The sequence below is a fragment of the Diadema antillarum genome, unplaced genomic scaffold (genome assembly GCF_040938485.1).
Source record: "Diadema antillarum isolate AM-2024a unplaced genomic scaffold, OU_Dant_1.0 scf00000040, whole genome shotgun sequence".
In the NCBI taxonomy this organism is placed as follows: Eukaryota; Metazoa; Echinodermata; class Echinoidea; order Diadematoida; family Diadematidae; genus Diadema; species Diadema antillarum.
This window is the reverse complement of record NW_027270929.1, coordinates 874,166-900,042: the sequence shown is the minus strand read 5'-3', so window position 1 is coordinate 900,042 and position 25,877 is coordinate 874,166. Positions and strand designations below refer to the sequence as shown.

Sequence of the window (25,877 nt, the reverse complement as noted above, 5' to 3'; positions counted from 1 at the left end):
TTTACTGAATGACGTAGTCAGCATGACAGAGTACACCCTTTATGCGTTCCTCAAAGCGTTCTGTACAGTTGAGTGTCACCACAACTCATCGAAATAGACGGATGTATAAAATATCCTGCTTACATTGGCAGGATTTCATGTGTGTGTATTTGTGTGTGGGAGTGCATGTTAGCATCTGGAGATTCTAAATGGCGTACTTCATGGAAGCTGCATCACGCATTCAACAATTCTTTATCCTTTTGTCTCTGTCATGCCTGTGCACCAATGCCACCGCGAGTTCACTGCCCTTTTTTTTATTCAAAAGCAACGGAAAATGCCCTATGACTATTTTTTTCATTTCAATCAATTGTCACCCTCTGTGCAAACACATTCTAAAATCGCAACTGCTGATCTATATTTCTACAAATATGTGGGGGAAAAAAGGAACCGGTGGAAAGCGAATTTGTCATCAATACTGCTTTTAGGGCGTCGACATTACCCACCAGTCTATCCCTGGTTGATGGAATACTAGTAGCAGTTGATATAGTCCCAAGAGCTCCTCCCAGCGCTGGACACCCACATTCGGGAGCGGGAATTTTTGAGAAAATGATTTCAAAGCGGGTGATACCCAACGAACGTGGCAATGATATTTGCAAGTATGAAAATTACAGTTTGTCATGAACCTTTGGATTTTGCTTTCACAGAGTTAAAGGTGTAACTGATTTCTTGTGTTTTTAATCGGAGGGTAGGTCTTCATTTACAAAATACTTATAGGCTGAACATTTTTTGTTCTGTCCAGTAACAAGTTGAGGTGCAACCCAAGGCACACGTTTAAAAGTGATAATTTCAAGTACTATGAAGTCATTATAAACAGTAACTCCAAAATATTTCTTTAGTTCCTCACGTATGTAGTCACTTTATCATATTTTGTCATGATTTGACATCATCATTCAGTATGAAATTTCCACATATTCCCTTATACGCTCCCTAAATGGTGAAAAATAGGAATTGTCTTATGGCGGTGCTGTATTTCGAGGGTGCTGAATAGCAATCTGGATGAGGCAACCCTCACATTTGAGAATTTTGAAATATCCAAGTGACCCTCAAAAACTAATTCCGAAATAGGAATTTTGTTATGATTGTTTTGAATGACGATGGTTTCTGGTATATATCACTACATATTATTTTTTTTTTCCGGGGGGGGGGGGGGGGGTTGTAATAAGTGTGTTATAATAAGGATTAGTATTGATACATAGAGAACTCATAGTTGTAACTAGATTATCAGTCTGTGTTCTCTCCTGACGTTTTCCTTTTAAACTGAAATTACGAGCCCAAGTAATTTAATAAACTGTAATGGATACAGAGTAGTCGTAAACAATAACTATGACATAATCTATGACGTTGATAACGACATAGCAATGTTGATGACATAACATATGTGCCAAAGACAACAATGACAAGAAAGTAAATATAGAGACAGCTGGACATGCCATGTTTCAATTTCATCACTGGGGTTCGAGTTCCATTATCTCTTTGCAATTATCAGCGGCAATATAATAGACTAGGCTATTCAATTCGAATCAATTTTATTCAGTTCACTTAATCTTCTTCTTCAACAGAACATCAGATTATATAATTATGTGACAAAACCAACAAAAAGTCCCAACTCATACAATCGATTAAAACTTACAAAACTAAAATCTAAAGTCATTCAGGACTTAACAGTCCCATTCAAAACACACAAGAAAGAACACAAACACAAATTCAAACTCTTAATAGCAACGAAGCATGACTTTATAAGGTGTACAAGCTGTTATTGACGAATGGGAACAGGGATTGTTGAGAAAAAAAAATGATTGAATATCTGGTGATTCAGGGAAACACTAAAGCTGTGCTGATAAATGAGATATGAATTTCATCATAATGTATATCATGATTATCATGTATGACTGATTGTGTATTTAAAATACTAAAATACTGAAGAGGTAATAAAGATTTACCAGCGCCTGTTATAATTAACATTCGGACCTCAAGTATCGCAAGAGGAAAATACCCCGTAAAAATATATTAACTAATACATTGAGACCGAAAGGTCAAAGGTGATATATTATCAATTTGACTTAAGTGGAGTAATGAGTTGTATATTGTTGATACTGATACCAAATTAACACGCTTTTTTGTCGTGGCTTGTTTCTGACAACTCTGTTGGGCGACAAACAAACAAACAAACAAACAAACAAACAAACAAATTTCAGATATGTAAACCTTAAATGTTGATGTGAATACCGAGACCCAAAGTGCGATTGCTTGGTGAGGACTAGAGCTGCTGAAAATTTGGAAATTATTGAAATGCAACCCTGAACAATTCTGTTATTGTCAGTACTGCAATGTGCCCTATAATCGTCCCTACCAAAAAGAAGCTGACAATACTATTGTCCTTCGGCAGGGTTGGGGAGCACGCATGCGTGAAAAGTCAGTACAAGGTCGCAAGGTGTGCACCATCACAGACAAAAGACGAAACATTACTATGTATTTTAAAGGGCTCTTAGAGAATATGATTGGTCGTGGACATATTCTGAGTTCAAACGTGTCCGCAACATCCTTTCAGTCCCAAGAAAAGGGTCAGTACCACCAATGGGCAAAGAAAGACGTCAACACGGACGACCACCGACTTTCTCCTGACGTTCATCATCGCACTTTCGGGGATGACTTATCATTTTTTTAAGGCACTCCGATGAGCAGTGGGCAAATAAAAGTACTTCGGACTGCAGGCCACAAGTTTGAAGGTTCCCAGACATGGTTATATTGTTAATAACCACCATTCGAGAGTATAACATCTGTGCAATATAAATTGATCTCAGTAGTGGAAAGAAATAAACAATTCGTGTTTGGGTGGGGGTAAAATATTCTTTCATATAATATGATCATTTTACGTGTGTGTGTGTGCGTGTGTGTGTGTGTGTGTAGTGTGTATGTTACATTATGCGTGTTTGTGTTGCAAAGATTATGAACACAAAAAGAAGAAAAATAGAAACACTTTAATGAGGTGAGGGTTTATAAGATTTTCTTAAAATGATCTCTGCCATTTTTTTTCCCAACTGGCACCAAGGAATGATGTCATTATTTTGATCGTGATGATGGACGTACAGGGCCTATTTTCTAATCCTTTGCACGTTATGATATGGAATCCATAACAAAAGTCTGTGGTAGTGACACTGTACGTAGGTTGAACGAGACACAGAGCACCAGACAGACTGCCAGGCACCGAATGCACGGTTGACTGATGAAGACAAATTAAAAGTGTTTTTCACATACCTCGGTGCCATTAAAAGGGAAGCATTGAAAATATGTGTTTGTCTGCTCCTTGGACTGCTGGAGCACGTACAAGTGTTTGTACCTCACACCCACCTCCACCTCAGACATCCATTGTCATTGTGGTGCAGAGCGAGATCTTCCATTCTCATTGTCACCCTTAACGTTTTAAATGAAGTGGGACTTCTTCTCGTTTTTTTGTTTTCTTTTTGCCCCACTAATGAATAGATGGGTTAAATAAATAAAATAAATAAATAAATAAATAGAATAAGTTAAGTAAAGAACAATGAAGGATTTGAACATACTGTTTGAATTTCCCGTCGCAGTGCTATCAAGGTTGGAATTTTTACATACACCTTTTACTTGCCTGCGAATCACCAACAACTTTTCAACACAATGCGTGTTCAAACGAAAACATTTGGTTCATATGCATTTCACTCACTATTCCATAGTGACTATATCACCTTCGACGTACTTGGACAGTTATGTTTATCAGCAATTCACTCGGAGAGTTGTGAGGCCATGACACTACCACTTCCAATTTATTTTTGCTCGTTGTCTTTAAAAGCAAATGAGGTTTCGTGAATATATGCGAAATCTGAAATATCCGATTTTTTCCCCTGCAAGTTATCAATATCACGACAGTATGATTAAATATCAGTGCAACTTTGGAAATTGAAGATGATACCATAAAGAAACAACATAAGCACGGATTCTAGTTTGCTGTTCCGAAGATTCGATTTTACGAAGGTTCTTTATTTCGAAGGCTCTTAAATCCGAAAATTTGAAACAAAAGAAAAAGAAGCAAAGTCATATTCAGGGAAATGTAAAAAGCGTACAAAAGAAACATGATTATACAATATAATCATGTTTGTGTGTGCAGGGGAGAGTGTGGGAGGGGAGACAGCCCCTTTCTACACTAGGAAGATTTTGTATTTTCCGACCGGAGATGGAGAGATGTGCACATTTTGACGAAATGAAATTGTTTTGCTTCTATCCATACAATATGTAAAGTATATAAAGACTAGTATTCAGGGCAAGTAATGAGATTGTGGGAGGGCGTATCGTGGGAGGGGGATACTTTCTCCCACACGAGGGATACACCACCCCTATCTTTCATTGTTATTCAGGGACCAGGTACACATTTTTGGTGATAAGTTTGGAAAACTTTATTGCATTCTCGTCGGTTGTAATACATGTTTTGTACGGGACTGTACGGGAGTAGGTGTAGTTTGGGCACTTCCTATGGGGTTGCCTTTGAATGTGCAACCTTTTCACTTATATTGTAGAACAATATCTCCTTTGTCAACTCCATAACATTTCTTGAAATGAAAGTGCACTTGCTATACGGCAGGAAGAACTTTTTAATACTTTTTAATGTGCAATTAGACCAACGAAATTAGTAGAGAGTAGATCGCATGTTTCCTATATTGCCATGCGGGTGGGTAATAGGCACCTCCCACAGGGTTGCACTTGAATGTCACACAAATCACTGTCAAGATACAGTGCACTCCCGTTATAACGAACACGATTATAACGAAATCCGGTTACAACGAAGTAAAAATTCAGAATTTCTAAATGCAATCCTCAGATCTGCAAAGGTATATGTGATTGTGTATGTGTGTTTATATGTGCATAATGTCTAAATAATAAATGCCAAGGTAGGACCTATGACAATGCTTACCTATTGTATGATATCTACTCAGTAAATGATAGATCTAAGGTTGATCAATATGTTGTTTTTATTTACTATTCCGTTTTTCTGTTAAATAAACTTTTTTTTTATTGTAAACGCTCAGAGCCCAACAAGAAGAGCGTATCAAACATTCATTGCATTGTATTGTTTTGTATTGTATGGATAGGAAGGTGCTTCTGTTTTGAAAATTTGTATGATTTATTAATAGACTATTTTCATAAAATGTGCAAAGATTTCAGCTTAATCTGATAATCCTTTCAGCTAAATCTGATTATCCTTTTGTTGTGGTCGCTGTGAAGTTTTACTTCCTGTTTTAGTTGCCCCATTTATTGTACAGAGCAAAGCCTTGTGAGTGCTTCAAAACAGTTCTAAAATGTGTGTTAGGGATGGGAACAACTAATGCAAAAACTTAAATCAGTATAATCAATGTAAATTATTGTTAAATATGCAAAATGTGAACAATAGTTAAGATAAAAGTGTTTCACTTTCAAAATGTTTTACTGATGCATGTCAAAATGAAGTATTACCATATTTTACATATATCGATGACCTGACATTTATTTTGAAGAAAACCATCCACTGCAATCTCCATCAATACTGCAATATTAACTGTATGAAACAGTAAATTGGTCTTCTGAATATCACATAAAACTCATTCCAAATGAATGTAGAGTTTGCAGAGTTACAACACTGTAAGAAATTCACGCTCATCGAAAGCAATATTCATTGTTGATTCATCTCTTGAATATTTCGAAACCGTTAAGTTAATTGATATAGATGTGTGTATATGAACATTCATTGTATATAAGTGGGATAGGCAGATTGCATGCTGCAACAGAATACTTTACATGTTTAGAATAGTTATATTGTTACAATTCTTTATTCCGTAGGTTCTTTATTTCAAAAATGAAAAAAAAAAAGGTTTACAGTTCCGAGGGCTCGTTAATCCGAAAATCAGATATACACTTTACTTCGTTGCTGCGAAGGTCCGTTATCATTCGGACAGACAGAGAGTCTAGAGGTATACTGAAATGACGGTTGAAATAGATTCTGTATCTGAAAAATGTAAATCATAAAAGTGCTTTGACAAAGAGTAAATGAGGATATTTGAAAAGTGAGCAAAAATAGGCCCTACTCTATTGAGTTTGTTAAATCTTTATAAAGTAACCCACAATGTAAACAATAGTTCACACAAAATATTTTCCCATATACTTTTGAAAGGCATTTATCAAATGCCTCACAGTTTAAAGTAGAAACAGTCCCATTAATGAAAAATACAACAACAAAATTCTTTATTTTACCTATCCCCAACAATTTCCATGTTCTTGGCAAGATTGTAAAAGTTACATTAGTGTCGTTTATATTTCAGTTTCAACATTTATTCAAATATAATGTTATTAACCCGTAAACTGCTACGGGCCACTTTTCTGTCCCCAAGCTACATTTTGTGTCTTTCTGTTATCATGAAATCCCATGTTATTTCACTTAAACATATTCACTTTTATCACACTAATGCAGAAAAAATAAATTTAATCATAAAATTAAATTTTACAACTTAAAATGAGGTCAAAATATGCGTTTTCCACGAAGTACCACATAAAATTCATTATATGGGACTACACGGATATTGCAAACATGATTTACAATTATGCAATTTTTATAAAAAAGATAAATACTCGAGGTTTCTGTACTGGGTTTTCTAAGATACAAATCTACAAAATTAGGTAGAAAATTTGGGAAAGCATCCAGGAAAATTTGAAAAATATTACATTTTTTTTTTTAAGTTACAAAAATGATGATTTTTTCAATATGAAAATTAGTGTTTTGCAGGCAGGGTTGCTGCCAGACACTATCTATTAGCGTGAGCAAGGTAAGTAACATCAAAGACGTTATGCAAACGAGATTATTTTTACAATCATCTGTTGAATCTTCTGTCCTTATCATAAAAGGACTTTCAAACGTAATTTTCAAAATGTGAATTTTATGAAAACCTTCACGATTGTTCCTGACAAGAAAGCAAGTCCGAAGTTTGTTGTCGTACGAAGCAACGGGTAACGCATGCAAACTGATTCCAAGTATTGGACTGCAATGCAAATACTATGCCTGTGGCAAAGAAGGACAAGTTGTATAAACTGCCAGTATTTTCTTAGAAATGCTGTGCGGTATAATATTTCCAGTGTTAAATTTTCCATGTGAAAGATTTCTTCTTTCTTTTCTTTTTTTTAAATCGCGAAATACGTCAATAGAATGTCGTACTGCATGGCAGTACAGAACAGTTGCATTTGCTGGATGAGAAGACATTAACGAAATCACTTGTGAAATAATCACGTAGCTCGTATCACGTATTGTAACTCTTTTAGATAGAGACATAATATACATGCATGATGAAAACAACAAAAAGAGACACTCCAGTCTTTCATGCGAGGTCTTCATCAACCCAGTCGTTTCTGAGCATGGTCATCGGACCTAGGTGCGTCCGGAAGAAGTTGATGGTCTTCCTCCAGGCCGTTTCTTGTGCTTTGGCGTGCAATAGTTGGTCTCCTCCCCACTGGATGTACGTAACTATCGAATAATATGAAACAGTGTAAGAGATCGATTAGCAGACGACTATTTTGGCAACCATGAAGAAAAAAATAAGGTAAGAATTCTTACTTTTTTATGGGGGGGGGGGGTAGACAGAGTGAACGGGAATAGGTATAATCAACAATTATGTTCTGGGCCTTTATGTCACAAAAGCGAAACTGTGTCATTCAGACTTGGAAATATTGTGGATTATACAGATCATGGGCGGCCCTCAGACCTGCTACTGGACTTACCATCAGCAAAGTGTGGCAGGTAGAGGCGAGACTGAGGGCAGAGCGGCACGTAGGGCACCTCCAACAGGTGACCCGCCCCTGGTAGACTGGTGTAGTCAAGGAGATGACCCTTTCCAGCTTCTTCGAGTCGGTGAGCTGCCTGAGAGATGTGAATGAAAGGTACATGTATACATTGTTTATGAATGGTATCAAGAATAGAGGGACAAAGGGTATAAAACGTGAACATGGTCCTACTGTTCAAAGAACGTTCAGTGTGACAGTCCCTCGTGGCGGGCGCTATACATTATTTTTGTTTGCAACTCACTAGTAATTACTAGTGATTCGAACTTGAACGAACTTGAACTTGAACTTGAACTTGAACTAGGATTACAGTACAAGTATGCCAACACTTAAGCATTCTGAGAGCTCTATAGGTGAGAAACAATAGCTTTACTTTTTCTGCAATAGATATTGCGTAGTAATGCGAAAAAGGAAGTACAGTAGTTTCCATGAAATTGCAGTATTATTGGCAAAAACCCCTCCAGAACAAAAACAGTATAAAAACAGGAAAAGGAACGGTTGGCATGATGTTTACGCATCGAGTATACTGTGTATTTTTTTTTTTGCAGACAAGAAGCGAGCTAGGAAGTTGTATATAGCTTCAATGGATTTTGTGACTACGTGTGTTTGATGTTTTATATCACAGTGGCATTCATCCTCCTCACGCATACAAGTTGGCGAACATGTATCATTTTTTTTAAGAGTCTGGAATTTGATTGACGGACGGAAGGCTTTGTCTGTAACAAGTCGTACTATTGCTGTTCATGTGGAACCCTATAGCTTTAACGGTATGCAGAGAAAGGAAATACTCCTCATGAATCAATAGAAGGAATGGAGGCCAAGGTTGGAGTGAAAACATACTTACGATCGGCATACTTTTGAAAAGAGATTTTGTACTTTTCTTTCATTATCAGTTTTGAACTCCATGAAATTTTCTGATATAGTGCATCAAGACATTTCTGATAGCCACAAGAAAATCATGTTGACAAATTAGGGTAAAGAATGGTAGATCGAGGATTCTGAATGCCGACGTCGTACTGTGTAGTCTGGTGTGTCATCTCTGTCGCTACAAAGATACAGCGCCCTCTCATGGTGCAGACAGGCTCAAGTCTCGCACTATGCACTGTTCACAGGCGAGCTGTTTGTTGTATCCACATATACTGGAAATGACGAATACCCGACCATGAGAATTTGTTCAACAAAACAAACCTTAAATTAACGTGATGATTGAGAAAATGATAAAAAGACAAGTTGCGATGGTGTTAATGTTATATCTTAGCGCGAATTTGTTTCTAAGGTCTAATCACGCTCAAGCTTAATTTTGTGGTCACGTCTAATACTCTGCTCGAGCAATGATTATCAAGTAAAAAACCCCAAAGAAACAAAGAAAGAAAGAAAACAAAGTGCATGTACAACAACATGTAATTCACACGGAAAAAATAAGTCAAATTTACCCTCATCATACATCTCTCCGTCGGGATTGTATCGCCCTCGCACACCAAGAACAGCAGTGGACACGATATTCCTTCAACCTTTTTATGAACAAACAGACTACGGTTGTAATGCACACAAGTCGAAAGAGGACGGCGGATATTTTAAAATACTGCACACTTAAATGACTTTCTTTCTTTGAAACACAATTTATGAAAGCACATCACAGACTATTGTATTACGAAAATGCCCAGAAGGAATGAATGAATAATTATTGTCAACTTTATTCCCGAGCTTTATCTTTCTTGATCTTGACATGCTTTCAACGTTTTACCACTATTATGGAAATACAATATGTGTTGTTCAGCTGATAGAGTATTACGCTACTGTTTATATTTTTGTTTGTTCGTTGTGGTTTGTTAAGAGAAACCGAACCGAACAAGTGAAATTAAAAAGCAATTCGTCTCTTGTCTCTTGTTACGGTAATGATATCATATTACTATAATCTTAAGAGATCATGAGAAATCAACATTTACCTGCGCAATGTAACTGCCCCTCGTCGTTTCGTCAAATACGCGGTGATCACGTTTGTATGTTATCCATGATCTACCGTCTTCACGTACTTCTGTGGTTGTGAAATCGTCAGGGTGCCTGAAATAGGTCAATTGAATGGGATAGCAAGGAATTTCGACAATATGAAGGTAGACCAGCCTTGTAGTTTCATGAGTGGAGATACACGCAGGACTATCTGAATTGTCCTTCATTTGAATTATAGGCCTATGGAATGTCGTAATTAGAGTACGGACGTTTTTATACTTTTAGCAATCAGAATTGCAACAATGTTAACACCGTGCGTAAAATGATTTACTGTTATAACGTATCAATTTGTAAGATGTTTGACATTGGCATGCGAGTGGGTGTTATACAACTTTATCAACAACTGACACGAATAACAGCTTCTCGTAAACAACTTTTGCTACATCATACATGATTTATCATGGTATCATACCTAAATAACTCGGGGATGCCAATGAATACATAAAACACGGGTTAATTCGCAAAACTCAGAAGGAAGGAGAGCTACAAATGCGAAATAACTTACCGGTGGAGTAACCTTAAAATATGACCCATACACAAAACGAAACAAAAATAGAAAAAAAAGATAGAAATTAGAAGTTCTCCATGTAAATGTTTCCTCGTGCCCCATTTACTCAAACCACTTTATCGTCACTTCAGTATTTGTAAATGTTGGTATTCTTCAATATGGCCTAAATTAAAAGTATAGTCTTCGCAACATCTATTCAAATTCAGCCCATTCACCATGACAATGTCCATATTGTCAGTTTATCAAAAAAAAAAAATCATTGTATTATTGATATATCCAGACAACTTATTACATGTTTGGAAGAGCCTTACCAAACAACACAGTTGGCAACTGTCTGACATTAACGATGACGCTATCACCCGGATGTCACACCTTGGTTATTGCTACTCACATGCGCAAACACATCAGTTGTCGGTTAGCCATCGTTTGAGAAAGATGGCACCCCGTCGTCGAAACGGTCGCAGGTAGATGTGTTTAGAAAACTCTTTATCTATCTTTATCAACCATCCTTATGAACCCTTTTTTTTCGTAATGACTAGTTATTGTTGTCATATACGCGACATATGACTATTTCCATAAAGCATAATCTATTCCTTTCTTCCACGAAGAAGCCTACACACAACTTCCATCTCGTCAGTTTCCAAAAAGATGTTTGTGGAGAGGGAAATTCCTAAGAGCCTGTGTTGTCATATCATTGAAACAAAGAAACTTACCACGGAAGAATTATCGGTGACCCATCTGACAAGCGGAAGCCACTGAAGAGAAGCGCGTCGTATATTCTCTGCATGACTGCACAGCGTACAGGAAGATCAGCCAATAGCGACGTGGCGAAAAGGGCGATGGTGCCACCGTAGCAGGCTCCAGAAAGACCGACCCTGTCCGCGTCAAGACGGGGATGATTCCTTGCAAAGTCAAGAACATCCTGCAAAATCGACAATTTCAGGGAATTCACAGCTTGACAAAATTTTCTATCCGCTTGATCTGTAAAGTTGATTTCTTTATGAAGATTTATTAATCTAAGTCATTTCCTTCAATCTTCTTGGTAGAAATTTACCCTTTTAAAGGTTTCATACGCTTTAAATTGGTGGCTGGGAGATGACACGTTGAATCATACTCCAGACTTTTAATTCTACACAAGTCGCCTTCTCACTTCTGGTCCTGTGAGTACACCTCGTATACACTTCTGTGTGAGTTTTAGTTGGTAATATGAGGCACCTTTATGTCTCAAGGGGTCTATGGCAATCACCCCCAGGGCAATTACCCCGGACCATTCCCATGACCCTAACCCTATTTATGATCAAGAACCTAATCTCAACCCTAATCCCAACTCTTTACCCTAAACCTAACCCTACCAATAATCATTACCCTAACCTTATCACTAACCAGTATTTAGCTGAGAGGTAATTGCCCTCGGGAGTAATTGCCCTGATACGGTCTCGAGTCCCCCCTTACATTCATGTTGCCGTAACTTTTGCAATCAAAGCATGCACTCACGTAGAACATTTTGCTGTCTATGCATATGCTATACCCGATGCTCTCGAGCTCGTCTCGTACAGGCGATAAGTAATCGAGGTCAAAAACAGCGAAGCCGTGAGACGCAAGGAGAGGGGCTCTGTCCTGGACGCTTCTCGGGGACAGTCCCGGCAAGTCAATGATGAGAGGGAGTGGTCCTGGGACGGCTGCATGAGATTAACGTTATCATGTAGTGTATTGTCAGTGCACGTCATACTGCTATGCAACAAATTTGTAATTAATAAAGACACAGCGCTATTGTGTCAAAACTGCGGTCTGTCAGTAGGGCCTACTAAAATTATCAAAACATGCAAGAAAAATTACGAAAACATGCATTTGTCCTGAGGCTCTGAGCAAAAGTTGAACAATTAATAAACAACAAAGCAATTAGAAATAGAGCCTCGGACCTTCTGTAGGAATATAGGACAGCCATTCTCTACACAGATATACTATGCACAAAAGTAGAAAGTCGTGTGACCTTTTGTGTTGACGTCATAGGGGAATTAATGTTTTTATGAACATTATCATTTTTTTGTTGGTTTGATTGCAACACAATGTCCATGGCATACAAATTAATCAGATCGTCATTCTGAATGACTAAAGCTTTTATTTCCTTTTAAAATGACTAAAATCGTTTGTTTTCGCTGAACAGAACTATCCATAATTACGGAAAAAGAAATTCTGCAAACTATCATCAGCTATATCACATGCGCACCTCATTTTTTAAAAATTCAGTTATATATCAGGGCCCTCATATATGGTATTCTATCCCTAGAGAAATTAGAGCATCAAAATCTATAAGTAATTTCAAAATCAAATATAAACACTTTTTATTGGAAGATTACAAACATAGTGAATTCAAGGCGTATTTTTGTTGTTTCTGTTTTCTGGGTTGTTATCGTCCATACCTCAGTTGTTTTCTTTTGTAATGATTGCATTGTTTTGACTTGTTCTGTTTTGTCAACTTAACTGACATTTTTTTTTCTTAAATCTGTCAAAGGTATGTATGTTACAGTACAATGGGTCGGCTACTCACAAGGGCTTTTCCTTTTTTGCTGCTTCCCCCACCAATGGCATTGTCTTTGTATGTAGTCATACCGTCACATTATTTCTACTTGTATGTCCTATGTCTCCGAAATGAATTTTCTCTTATGTATCTCATTTGGTACATTCATGTTTTATTGTATGCTCTGTATATTTTTAATGCTTGGTGCAAAATAAACTAAACTGAAACTGAAACTGAAACTTGTACGGTTTAAATGATCAGTCTAAAAACGTGAAAACTTCTTTTTGGAAAAAAAAGATTGTGCGACAAAGAAATACACGTAATTTCATTCCACAACTGCACCGTCTTCCCGTGGCATGTACAGCATTCCCACTGCAGATCCACATTTTACGGACGTCATTTCAACGTTGGGCGAAAGGAATATTCTGTTCACTACTTTAGAATCGATAGCACCGTCTGCTTCACGGGTGTCACCGTTTATCCCGTCGAAGAGATCGAACGTGTAGACCCACTGATGCACAGTTGGCTCAATCTTAACAAGACGAGCTAGTTTTCTGACTGATACTTCGTCCGGAAGCATGCTCCACAGCAGTCCCATTGGCTCGATTCCGGTGTAGGTTCCGCCCAGAGACGGCTGAGTGTTGACTGGGCTCGGGGACAGGGGAGATTATAGAAATCGTTATTATTATTAGACAGATTTGTAAGCCTATAGCGCAGCTATACTACTATACAAATATACTCTACTGTGCTGTGATGCAACAGAGATCCTAACATTGTTACTGATTAGACACAAAAAAATAAGTAACAAATTAATCAAAGGCTTCTGAAAAAAAGTAAGTCTTCAACAAAGATTGGAAGACAGCAAGTGATGGGACCTTCCTCATTTTCTTTGGTAATTTATTCCAAAATTTTGGAGCAGCACAACTAAAGGCACAATCCCCCCAAATTGCTTTTGTTTTTAAATGAGACCTCCGAATGATTTTCAGATTTTTACATGTAAAAAACGATAAATTAGTTATACTGAGGACAGAGTTTCAGAAGTTGTGATAATTGGGATGCAAAATAAGAATATTTTCAAAACTTAGAACAAATCCCTCTGATGAAATTACACGGCTACATTTCTGAAATATGTGAGCCTCCTATGTCATTATCCTTGTTCAGTGTAATTTGTTTAAGGTTTTCCAAAGTATTGTTTCTCTGCACAAGAGCCACAATAAATTCCACAAATCTATACATGGAGTTGTCGATTTATGTACTACATGATGTGAAATGATGAAAATCGTCTTGAATGTCCCTTTAAGTGAGATTGCTTAAGATGCAGCTTATCATGTGTAGGCCTACTTCGTAAATTATGCGAATATATATGGATATTATGATTATCCATGATTATCCAGGTTTTCTTGATATGAATTCTAATACATAACCAGGTGCTTGGCCATTCAATACTTTGTAAGTAATAAAATCTTAAATGAAATTCTCTGCCTTACTGGCAACCAATGTAACTTCATCAAAACGGGTGTACAATGTAAACTGGACACAAGTCTCGCACATGCATCCTGAACACGCTGAAGCTTGATTACCACTATTGGTATTTACAGCATCATATATCCCCATCCCAGAAAAAGGCAGGCGTCAGATACAGACAACCTGCATTACTGCATCACTGAAGAAGTTCTACAGGTTAAAGGGATCGTATGGTTTCGGTTGAGACCTAATTTCAGGTTTCTAACATTTTTTTTTTGGTGAGATGATGAGAAACCTCTTATGAAATATGAAAGAGCATGTAATTCTATAAGGAATTCAATGTTTATTTGTGAAGATTGGTTTTGAAATGGCTAAGGTATCCACGAAAGAGCGATTCTAATAAAGTGTGGGACCCACACTTTATTACGATCGCTTTGTTATGCCTCCGCCACGAAGTGGTGCCGGAGGCATTATGTTTTCGGGTTGTCCGTCCGTCCGTAATAAATTTTGTGGACAAGGTAACTATCAAAACCTTTTGAGGTATCCTAATGAAACTTGGCATGTATGTGTATTAGGGGGGAAGCTGTGCCTATCAACTTTTGGGTGCATATGCTCAAGGTCAAAGGTCAAAAGGTCAAGGTCAAATACATAGAATTTCACTATTTCCATCATATCTTTGCAATGCCTGAAGACATTTTTTTGAAACTTAGTGTATACATGTATTAACCAATTAAGATTCTCTGGTGAAAGTTTGGGTCGTGAGGTCAAAGGTCAAAGGTCAAAAGGTAAAGTAAATATATTAAGACTTTACCTTTTTTCTCTGTACCTTGGAAATTGTTCAAGGTCTCTGCATGGAAGATAATATATACATGTACTGACTGGCAGTGATTATCTAGAGAATTTAGGGTTCATGGGGTCAAAGGTCAGGGGTCAAAGGTCAAGGGCAACACTTCAAAATTTTACTATTTCCCTCATGTTTATGCAATGCCAGCAGGATTATTATTTTTTTTTACACTAGGTGTATGCATGTTTAACCTAATAGAGATTCTCTGGAAAGTTTTTTTTCTTTTGTTTTTGCCTCTAAGGTCAAAAGGTCAAAGATCAAGTGAAAGTGCTGAACTAAGTTTTTCCTCCATATCTCGGAAGTGGCTCAAAGTTGTCTTGAAACGTACTACATATCTATGCATCTTCTGCCTGACAGTGATTACCTTATCAATTTTTGGGTCAAAGGCCAGATGAAAATGGTAGCAATTTACTATTCAATACAGAAATTGCACTTTTTCTCCATACCTTGAAAATTACTCCATGCATAAATGTATGAATGGGTCAAAGTCAAGTTAAAGTCTGTAAATCCCAAATACATGCTCTCCTATTCATCCAATTAAACCTAGGTCAAGGAAGGTGAGCATTCAACACATTAGTGACAAACTTGTCATTTTAACATTTTGCCAATTTTGTGAAAATGTAATCACACATTGTCCGCATGTACTATTTAGACCTATTAGGAGAATCATGCATTATGGCGGAGGCATACCAGTCGCCATAGCGACATTTCTAGTTTTACTTTGTTTTTGGATGTTTCAGTCATTCCAAACCCGATTTTCATCAAATAAACTTTGAATTCATCTTAAAATTGTATTTTCTGTACTATATCATAAGTGTTTTCTTGGTATCTCGCAAAAAGATAAAAGCCCAATTCTCATCTCCACCAATTTATAGCATTGACCTGCGGTGCATTAATTTTTACAAACAGAATTTGAAGTATCTCTGCGGTACATATGGGCTTATCATATTTTCATGCTGATTTCCTTCACGTATTCCTCTTCTGTGTGCCCACAACATTCCTCTACAATGAATTAATTCTTTGCTCTATGAATAGAACAATGGTATATATTTTCACATCTTTTCATATGAGTTTCCATCTTCCGTGTGTTTCTTAGATATTCTTTATTCAGAACTGACTTATGATCAATTATGTGCTTAATCAAGTGAGCGACAGATAAGAGCATAGGCCCTAATGCATACCGCAATATACCAACTTTTTTTTTCATCTCGTAATTTCCCAACACGACGTGCATCAAATCGTCGGTGTTTTCACGAACCGACGCTATTTCGATTTTGGTCAAAATTTTCAAAATCGAGATATTGGTACCAAATGAAAGTGCTTTCAAAACTCTACCAAATCCCAAAATTTTAGATCACAAAATTAATTAGTCTTAATTTTATCAAAGAAAGAAAAAAACGACGGTACTCTCAATATCGAGAATTGGAGAAAAAGGGGTTTCACGAACCGACGCAGTAAAGATACGCCGGTTCGTGAAACCCGAATTGCTAGGGTGAAGAGCAATGCGGGTTTTACGAACCGTCGCAGTTGCATTATTTTGAGCTTTGTTCAACTTACTGGCCTAGAATTAGGTTTTGGCCCTAATCCAGATCTCAGAGTGAGAACCAAACCATCTGAAAGATGAATGACGACCTAAGCCAGCCCACTGTCCACGAGTGAAGTGAATGGTAAGCTATAATCCTATTAAAATCATGCTCAAAATAACAGTTTCAGTTGGACTATCATAACCATTAATTGCGGTAGAGTGTAGTCCCATGTATTCAATCGCGTGGTGCTTATGAAGCCTAGTCTGTAAACGCCATCCAATTTCAAATTAGATCCCAAATCATATTATCTATAGTTTCTTTTCAACTTATGTCGTTTACATACTTCTGAGACTACTGAGTACTGTAGTCGTAACGTCTGTGTGCAAAACATGCAAGATGTCAAAGTCTCGAAGACACTCATGGCTATGCCTTGACTTGAGTTGAAATTGAAATCATGAGATTGACAAAGTAACTATAGGCCTACTAAACTAAAAAAAAAAAGTAAAAAGTCTAAAAGTAAAACTCAAAGGAAGAGTAAAGAATAAAGTTAGACATGTTAGACTTTAACTTTCAAGTTTAACTACTAAGTCTAAGTTAAGACTTTACTTGTATTAAATGCCAGTTACTAAAACTAAGATCAGCTGAAGTCTAAGACCAAGTCAAATTAACACAGAGTCTATAGTCTAGCTCTAGATCTACATCTAGACTAGTGGTAATAGTAGGTAGAGTCCACCCATTTTTTCCCCCAATTTTTACTGGTCCATTCCTGAAAAAGTTACTGGTCAGTGTCCAACAGTGATTTTTCCTGGTCAGGGACCGTCGGACCAGTGCCAGTGTGCAGCGTTGGTGTAGATGTCATCTATGACAGTATGTGGTCTAGTGATACTACCTAAACACTACAAGTAGTACTCTACAGGTTAGGTGGCTTTCCTGTACAGTGCAGTGTTATAGTATACTTGTGAATTCAGCCCTAGTACCAAGGTACCGTACTGTGTGTAGATATGTGACATTATGTCTAACGTTAGTTCGAGTGGAGTACCTTTGAAGCACAGCGGTGGGGCTTTTTTTCCCTAAAACTTGTGAATGCGGCCCAACCAAAATGGCGTTTACATATTCACGCGTGATTGATAGTGATACAGTAGCGCTGTCGATTTCCACAGCAGCCATACATAATCTTTTGTTCTTTCTTCTTTCCTTTTTTCCCTTTGTTCTTTCACCCTTTTTATTCTTGGAATCGAATGACTTCTAAGAAATGTCCCTCGACTGATTTAACCAGGACTCTTGAGTCCTGGTAAACCTAACCTAACCGAGTAACCGTTAACATTTGTTAGGCCTAACATAACAGTAACACTGACTTAGCCCTGTATTGACTTTGTCTTTGGCCGACTTACTGAGATGGCGAGTCTAACTCTTTAACATTAGTCTAAACGTAGTCGTTAGATCTGTCAGTGTCAGTGTCACCGGTTATTGTATATGGTGCCATCTCTAACGTACGTTAACAAGTTGATGTTAGTTATCTATGTCAACTTACTGATTCAGTAATAGTGGTACTGTCATCCTGTTGGATATCCCCGCAATATCATCCGTGACGTGTTAATTTCGTGTCACAAAGACAAAAGTTGCCAAGATCTAATAGTATTAGATGTCTAGATCTAGATGTAGTCTAGATCTATAATATAAATTTTGTGAACCACTGGTAACTTAAAAGTGAAAGGTCTAGACTTCACTTAGTCTATAATTAGACCAGACATTCATGAGGCAAAGGCCTATTTAGTAGATCTATTCTTATTCTATTTTAACGTCAATTCCTACTAACTCGCCACGTGTTATTCCTAAGGCCAAGGACTTCCGGGTTAGTGATTTTTTTTTCATAAATACCAAACAGCAGACGTGTTTCATTTGCATTCTTGTGCAGACTTCATGAAAATGTGTGCAGTATCAAAGAAATATGATGCACATGACAATGCCAGTGTTTTATAGGTGAATGGTTAATACCTTTAAAAGCTGAATGATAATGTAGAGTCTAGGTCTAATTAAGATGTTACAGTCTCTGATAAGAAATAGGTTTGATTGTCATAGACTGTTTCCCAAATGCAGGTACATGTAGTAATATTCAGCTATTTCAATGCAATGCCTTGTTTACAAATACATGTAGATTTATATTCATGTGAATGATAATTCAATTTCTACATGAGACATACTAAGTGCTAAACATAATATCTTGCATCAGTAAAATGTGTAAATGAAGAGACAATTTGAATATGCATCAAATACGAACAGCAGCATTTTTTGACATTCTTTGATCCTGCATAGGCCTACCATTTTGTTTTATGTTTAATATAAATAGAGCAAAATAATTTCAACTTCAGTTTTGTTGGCTGATTTTTTTTTTCTTCTCAAAATTAAAGTTGTATCTTTTGCCATGATGTTTGATTTTAATCAAAAGTTCTTAATTTCTTTCTTTTCTTTCAGATGACTGGTGCCATGTAGTAGCGAAGAACTGGACTGTCTCAGAAAAGAAAAGGAAAAGTACAGGGTCGTGTACATCACCAATGGATGTGAATACAATGGTAATGTAGAGTCTAGGTCTAATTAAGATATTAAAGTCTCTGATAATAAACAAGTTTGATTGTCGTAGACTCTTTCCCAAATGCAATAAGTAATATTCAGCTTTTTCAAAGCAATGCCTTGTTTACAAGGACATGCAGATTTATTCATGTGAATAATAATTTAACTTCTACATGAGACTTACTAAGTGCTAGACATAAGATCTTGCATCATTAAAATATGTAAAAGGCGAGACAATTTGAATATGCATCAAAAACAGCAGTATTTTTTTGACATTCTTTGATCCTGTATACCGTTTTGTTTTATGTTTAAAGGGATCGTACAGTTCTGGTTGAGACCTAATTTCAGGTTTCTAACATTTTAAGGTGAGATAATGAGAAATGTCATATAAAATATGAAAGAGCATGCAAGTCTATGAGGAATTTAATGTTTATTTGATAAAAAATGGTTTTGAAATAGCTGAGATATCCAAAAAGAGCGATTCTAATAAAGTGTGGGACCCACACTTTGTAACGATCGCTTTGTTTTACCTTGTTTTTTAATGTTTCAGTTATTCCAAACCCGATTTTCATCAAATAAACGTTGAATTCCTATTAAAATGGTATCCTTTGAACTATATTATAAGTGTTTTCTTGGTATCTTGCAAAAATTTAAAAGCCCAATTCTCATCTCAACCAATACTGTACTATCCCTTTAATATAAATAGAGCAAAATAATTTCAACTACAGTTTAGTTGGCTGATTTCTTTTTCTCAAAATGAAAGTTGTATCTTGTATCATGATGTTTGATTTTAATCGAAAGTTCTTAATTTCTGTCTTTTCTTTCAGATGACTGATGCCATGCAGTAGCGAAGAGCTGGACCGTTTCAGAGAAGAAGAAAAAAGTACAGCATCGTGCTGATCATCAAGGAATGTGAATACAATGGCTTAGGAAAGAAGACAATCTACAGATAGGATAGAAGGGAGAAATTGGGATGAAGGGCGACAACATAAGGACGGTATATCTACAGTGAAATGTGATTGTAAAGTGGAAACATGAAAGGAGATCCTAAGATTGAAGGTGAAAACAATGCATTCCATTCTGTGATGTCGTAATTACAATTTTGCTACACTTTAATAACACTACAGAGAGACATTTATATCACGGAAAGCTTCATGTGGATATGGAATGTTAGATTTTTTTAAGTGTTCATTGGTATGTATTTCATGATAATAAATCTTGAAGGTTTTGTGTGGTAATCATAACCTTGTGATAAATCTTGATAGATTTCTAAGTGCACATTGGCAATATTTAGATGATGCTGTAATCAGATTAAGTTCTATTCTCCTTTATTCTTTTATTTATTATTTTGTTGTCTTCAACCCACTTTGAATGTGTCACGTATGATTCTTATAAACATGGGAACATGCACTCCATGTAACTGATAGGACTTATAACAAATTGACATAATTATTCAACCATCACTAGACAGTTCTGTTATAAGATGTTCTTTATCTAACTAAAATTGTAAATTATGATACGTGTATCTTCCCATGCAAACTCACAACAAAATACAGAAATTTGATTTCTTTTAATAATAATTCATTATGTCTCTAAATTTACAATTAAAGAAAGTGATTGCAATAAGGATGTCAAACATTGTATATTAAAATAATAGATTATTCATTTGTCTCCATCCGTAGTAACGCACGCAACTGCAGTGTGCAGTTTGTAGGCTGCTGTGAAAAAAAAAAAAATCACAGGCAGCCCAAGCAGGATTCGAACCCACGACCTCTGGATTACTAGACCAGCGTCATAACCACTAGACCACCGGAGTGCCCTGGCGCTACCTTTACACATGAATAATTAAGTATAGAAGGGCTTGGGGGCGCTTCGAAGTTTACTGCTCTTATTAAATATGTACATGTCATTTGCAACTCAACTAAAGATGATTAAACACACTGAAATTCTTACTTTAAATGATATTCATAATCTGCTTTTTTTTCTTTAATAGCTTGGGATGTACACTTTATACACTGTATCGGTCTACATTTCGCCTACAATATGGAATTCTTTACTTCGAGACGTTTGTTTTTAACAAACAAAAAACTAAGAGTCCTTTAAAGGTGCTGTAAAACAGAGGTGTTTGTTTGTTTGTCTTTTGGTGGGGGGAGTGGAGTCAAATTAGCCTTGGCCCCTCTCCGCCGTCTTTTTTTTTTCCTTTAGCTGCATTTTTTTTAGTCATCACATGAAAATTCGTCTGCATCCACCCGTAGTTTTGCTGATGACCTTTCTTTTTAATTATTTTAGCCACACACAAGTTTGGCTGAATTTCCCCACCCCTCTTGTGAATTTGCTAGTACATGTACTAAAACACATTCTCAGAATGTGTTTATAGTACTGGTGGATTAAGGATTCACAGGGAGGGGGGGGGGGGGGCTCGGCCAAAATTTCTCTTTTCTCATATGTAACAAGCCTTCGGGGCGAAAGGCTGATATTATGGGCTTTCTACACACATTTTTAGACGCTAATTATTGGTTAACATGAGCATGATCATTTATGTTGTGATTAATTTGTTTCCTTATATATGTATGACTTCTATTAGAGACTTAATTGGCTTGGCACTCCTTACATCGACCTATTTTAGACACCCATTTCCCTCTCTCTCTCTCGTGCTTTTTCTCTACTGTCCTATGAATAGTGTAACTACATGTACATGCAGTACCTCTTCTCTTTTGTATGATATACATCAAGTTTTTATCTGAGCATATGGGTGTTGCAGCACTCTGAAGCTTCATGCATATGCAGCAACATCTTTGTGTGGTCATATACATAGTTATGCTTGATATATTAATTTGAGAATGTTATTCTTTCTCTTGTATATCTTCCGTCCGCACTCTATAAATGTAAATGTACGATGTAAGATTTGGTGTGCATGTTCGAACTGTGTTCCTCTTTTTGTGAACACACAAGAACTGATATAATAATGAACTTGAATTACACATATTCTTGAATCTTGATTCCATCTCCATTTGCCATTAGATATGTATTGATCCACAATTGTTATCCTTCCCATTGTCATTACTCATCTCTGAATAATTCAAATTTGATATTTTATTGAGGACCTATGTTTCTTCGATTACATAATGTACCTCTTCAATATATTGCTGCAAAAGGCATAATAAAACATGACCGTTATTATATATTTAAAATGAAGCTTGAAATTCTGATAGTGTTGATATTTATGTATTTTTAGGAGTTTATCAGTTTCGAAGAGTGCATGCAGGATGAGTTTTATGTTTTTATATGATCAGGTGCAGCTATCATAGAATCTGTTGAGCAGGAAAGAGAAAGATGGAAAATGAGGAACTATGAGTGAATTCGCATGCGAGCCAAATGACAATAATGACACTGATAAAAATTGTGACAAAGTAAATGTCACAAATATGTGGAATAATAAGAAATAAAGAAATTAATATATTACTTCAGAGAAAGAAATAGCAGAGTGCATGCATGAGTATGAAAGATGAGTAAATACAAGTAATTATTACTGACTGGCACGTCTTTTTCCCAAGATTTAGCGGTATCCTTCATCTTAGAACAAACATTCATAATTATTATGAAAGAAGTGAACTGAATTTGAATTAAAAATAATGTGAAAAAATGAAAAAGTAAGTTAATTAAGTAAAAAAAAAAACCAATAAAAAGTAAAAAATATGAAACACAGTATACCGAGTACATGTATTACCAAATGATAGATGTCCAAATGCAAAAGTGTTAAATAATAATATATCCACAAAAAAAGGGGGGGGGCAAAGAAATCTTTGGAACGATCAACCACAGCTATAATAACAATACATGCGTGTACTAAATGAAGATGAAAACAATGACAACACTCTTTTTAGAACAATTAAGAGAAACTGGCTTGTATTATCATCTTAATTATCACTAAATGTATTGTAATCATCACAACAATCATTACATGACAACTAATTTTAATTAATAAGGTTATTGTTGATAAGCAAGTATAGCCCTAATAGTATTTGTATGTAAACACATACGAAAATGAAATAGCGACGGTTCGTAAATACACGCGTATTGCACGTTATTGTACAGGCCCTACAGCGCGGGTCTCACGAACCGGCGTAATACAACTTACGTCGGTTCGTGAGACCCGCGCTTAAGTACATAACCTATGGTGCGCGCAAGAAACGATGGATTTACGAACCGACGCAGTGAGTTTGAAGACAGAAATATCGTAAATTTTTTGAATTCACACTAAAATTACACTATGGATAGGAAGAACAACTTCCACTCTCATCACCCTGTCAAAATTTTCACACACAAGACAGGAAAAGTCATTGAAAACGTTGTCTAAAACTGGTGAGATCTTTAAACGCGATTTTCTCAGAATTGCATTTTCGCTCAAAAACGAAATAGCGTCGGTTCGTGAAAACGCCGACGAAATGAGAAATACAAACCATGTAATGACACACACCCGACAGTCTACCATCCGCATCAGCTTCATAGTGCCCTTGAGACTCGAACCCAAACCTGCCACATTCAGACCTCACTCGGGCTCGTAACGCGACGCGCTGTCCGGGTTGTAACCCGCTAGCACTAATGTCCATGTGTTCATCCATGAAACCAATTTCAGGGAGGACACTGAGAACTGGCGCCGCCTGAGTCAGAAAAGTCCGCGTCCAGATTCTCTGGCCATGTTGACGGGAAATGATGTTAGTGAACTTGGACAGTCCTAGCGTAAACGGAAGTCGCAGAGTGAACGACGCCATCTTACCGACGGTCATGATCATGAGATCGGCCTTCGTTCACTTCAAACTGGTTAAACCCTCGAAACTGACGACAAACAAACACTGAAGTGAAGATCAGCATTCGTTCAGTCGAATAGGCGACATTCCGGCACTTGCTGCAGCCCATAGATATCTACTACTAGTGGCGCTGTAAATAATGGCGGACGGCCCTGGATCCACGAGCGAAGAATAAATCTTTCTTGGATGAATAGTATGTCGAGTTTCGGCTCTTGTACACTACACTAGTACTTATGATTACGCAGCCCCTATTGATAGCCGAATGCATTAATGTTTGTGTATGTGTGTGTGTGTGTGTGTGTTTGTGTGTGTGCGTGTGTGTGTGTGCATTTATGTGTACGAAACCCCCTAGGATTCTGAGCGGCACGCAAGTCATGAAACTACAGTATCAACAGTCAACATGTTATAACCTTTAACCTCCCTCTGTACGCCAATACCGCATTGAGTTCATTGCCTTTTGGACCCATTAAAGAGGAGCAGATGTGTTCAGCAGGTATATGACTAATGCTAGGAGTCCACTGGGCCGGCGCCAGTTGGTGCCAGTTCGCGCCAACGATTATGTGATTGGCGCGTAGTGGCTCGCTGTGGCACCGAATTAATGTTCGCTCGGAATGTATGTCGCCAAGTGGGATAAACTGGGTGTCATATGGCGTGCGCCAAATGCCACCTGCCTTGTTTCAAAATGGTGCGCCAGTTCGCGCCATTACACGGCTATTTGATTCCAAATTTCACCATGTTGGCGCCATTTGCGCCGATGGACGGCTACTTTGCGCCACTTAGTGATCAGTTTGTGCCAAACGGTCGCAAAATTGGTTTAAACTTGCCGCCACTTTGCGCTACTTGCCGACTATATAAATATCGGCCATCGACTAGCTGGTTCAGAACCTCCTCAGCTGCTGTATGAACAAATTCTCTACTATTATTTACAATTTCGATATGTCCGAGGCTTTTGATAATGTTGGAGTGATGATGCTGCTCCATCAGAAGATCATGAGAGATGTTGAGGTGGCCACTGCCTATCAACTTATGGTGGCCAATCTTGAAAAAGAAGAGCCTCGAAAGAAGAAAAGGAAGCACAAGTGGTGGTTTAGACTCATGCTCCACCCTCAGCCGAGGGCCGAACGTGGACAGTACCATACCCTCATGAATGAGCTGACGGAGAATGACAAGAGGAAGTTCAAGAACTACACCAGGTTGTCCCCAGAGATGTTTGATGAGCTGTTGATCAGGCTTACACTCCATCTGCAGAAGGACACCCACTTCAGGAAGGCCACTCCCCCTGGTCTCAAGTTGTGCGTCTTCCTGCGCCATTTCGCCACTGGGGCCACCTATGCCGAGCTGGGTTACAACTTCTGAGTGGGCAAGGAAACCATCCAGAAGTTTGTCCCTGACGTAGCCAGAGCAATAGCTATGGATGAGTATGCTGCAAAAGTCATCTCCATCCCCACAACCAATGAAGGCTGGCTTGAGGTTGCCGGTGACTTTGAAGTCAGATGGAATCTTCCTCGTTGTCTGGGAACCTTGGATGGAAAGCACATCCGTATTCAGAAGCCCAAGAACTCTCGGTTGTCCTAATGGCTCTCGTAGATTCAAAGTACCAGTTCGTGTGGATCGATGCGGGTGGGGTTGGCCATCAATCTCATGCCCTGATCTACAACAACAGTGAACTGGGGTGGAAGGTCTGGAGCAACATCTTGGACAGGGGTAGCAGCAGGTCTTGGAGCGGAGCCTCTATCAGCTTGAGCCAGCGCCACCACGCGAAGATCTTCAT

The 25,877-nt window shown here is 37.6% G+C and overlaps 1 protein-coding gene across 1 annotated transcript; it reads right to left on the bottom strand.

Annotated features, from left to right (window-relative positions):
• Positions 1-6,984: 6,984 nt before the first annotated feature.
• Positions 6,985-24,132, bottom strand: LOC139711314 (bile acid-CoA:amino acid N-acyltransferase-like). Its single transcript, XM_071623217.1, has 8 exons — positions 23,776-24,132; positions 13,239-13,541; positions 11,873-12,057; positions 11,092-11,300; positions 9,810-9,924; positions 9,297-9,374; positions 7,804-7,942; positions 6,985-7,549 (listed from the first exon to the last, which is right to left on the bottom strand). Exons 1-8 carry the CDS (start codon positions 24,089-24,091, stop codon positions 7,404-7,406), a joined length of 1,491 nt encoding a protein of 496 aa, XP_071479318.1. The 5' UTR covers positions 24,092-24,132; the 3' UTR covers positions 6,985-7,403.
• Positions 24,133-25,877: the final 1,745 nt, after the last annotated feature.

Coding starts and splice junctions, on each gene's coding strand:
- LOC139711314 (XM_071623217.1), bottom strand. CDS start 24,091: ATGATCATGACCGTCGGTAAGATGGCGTCGTTCACTCTGCGACTTCCG. Junction 13,542..23,775: donor TGCGGATGGTAGACTGTCGG/GTGTGTGTCATT, acceptor CCCCGAGCCCAG/TCAACACTCAGCCGTCTCTG. Junction 7,550..7,803: donor CCTGCCACACTTTGCTGATG/GTAAGTCCAGTA, acceptor ATTATTCGATAG/TTACGTACATCCAGTGGGGA.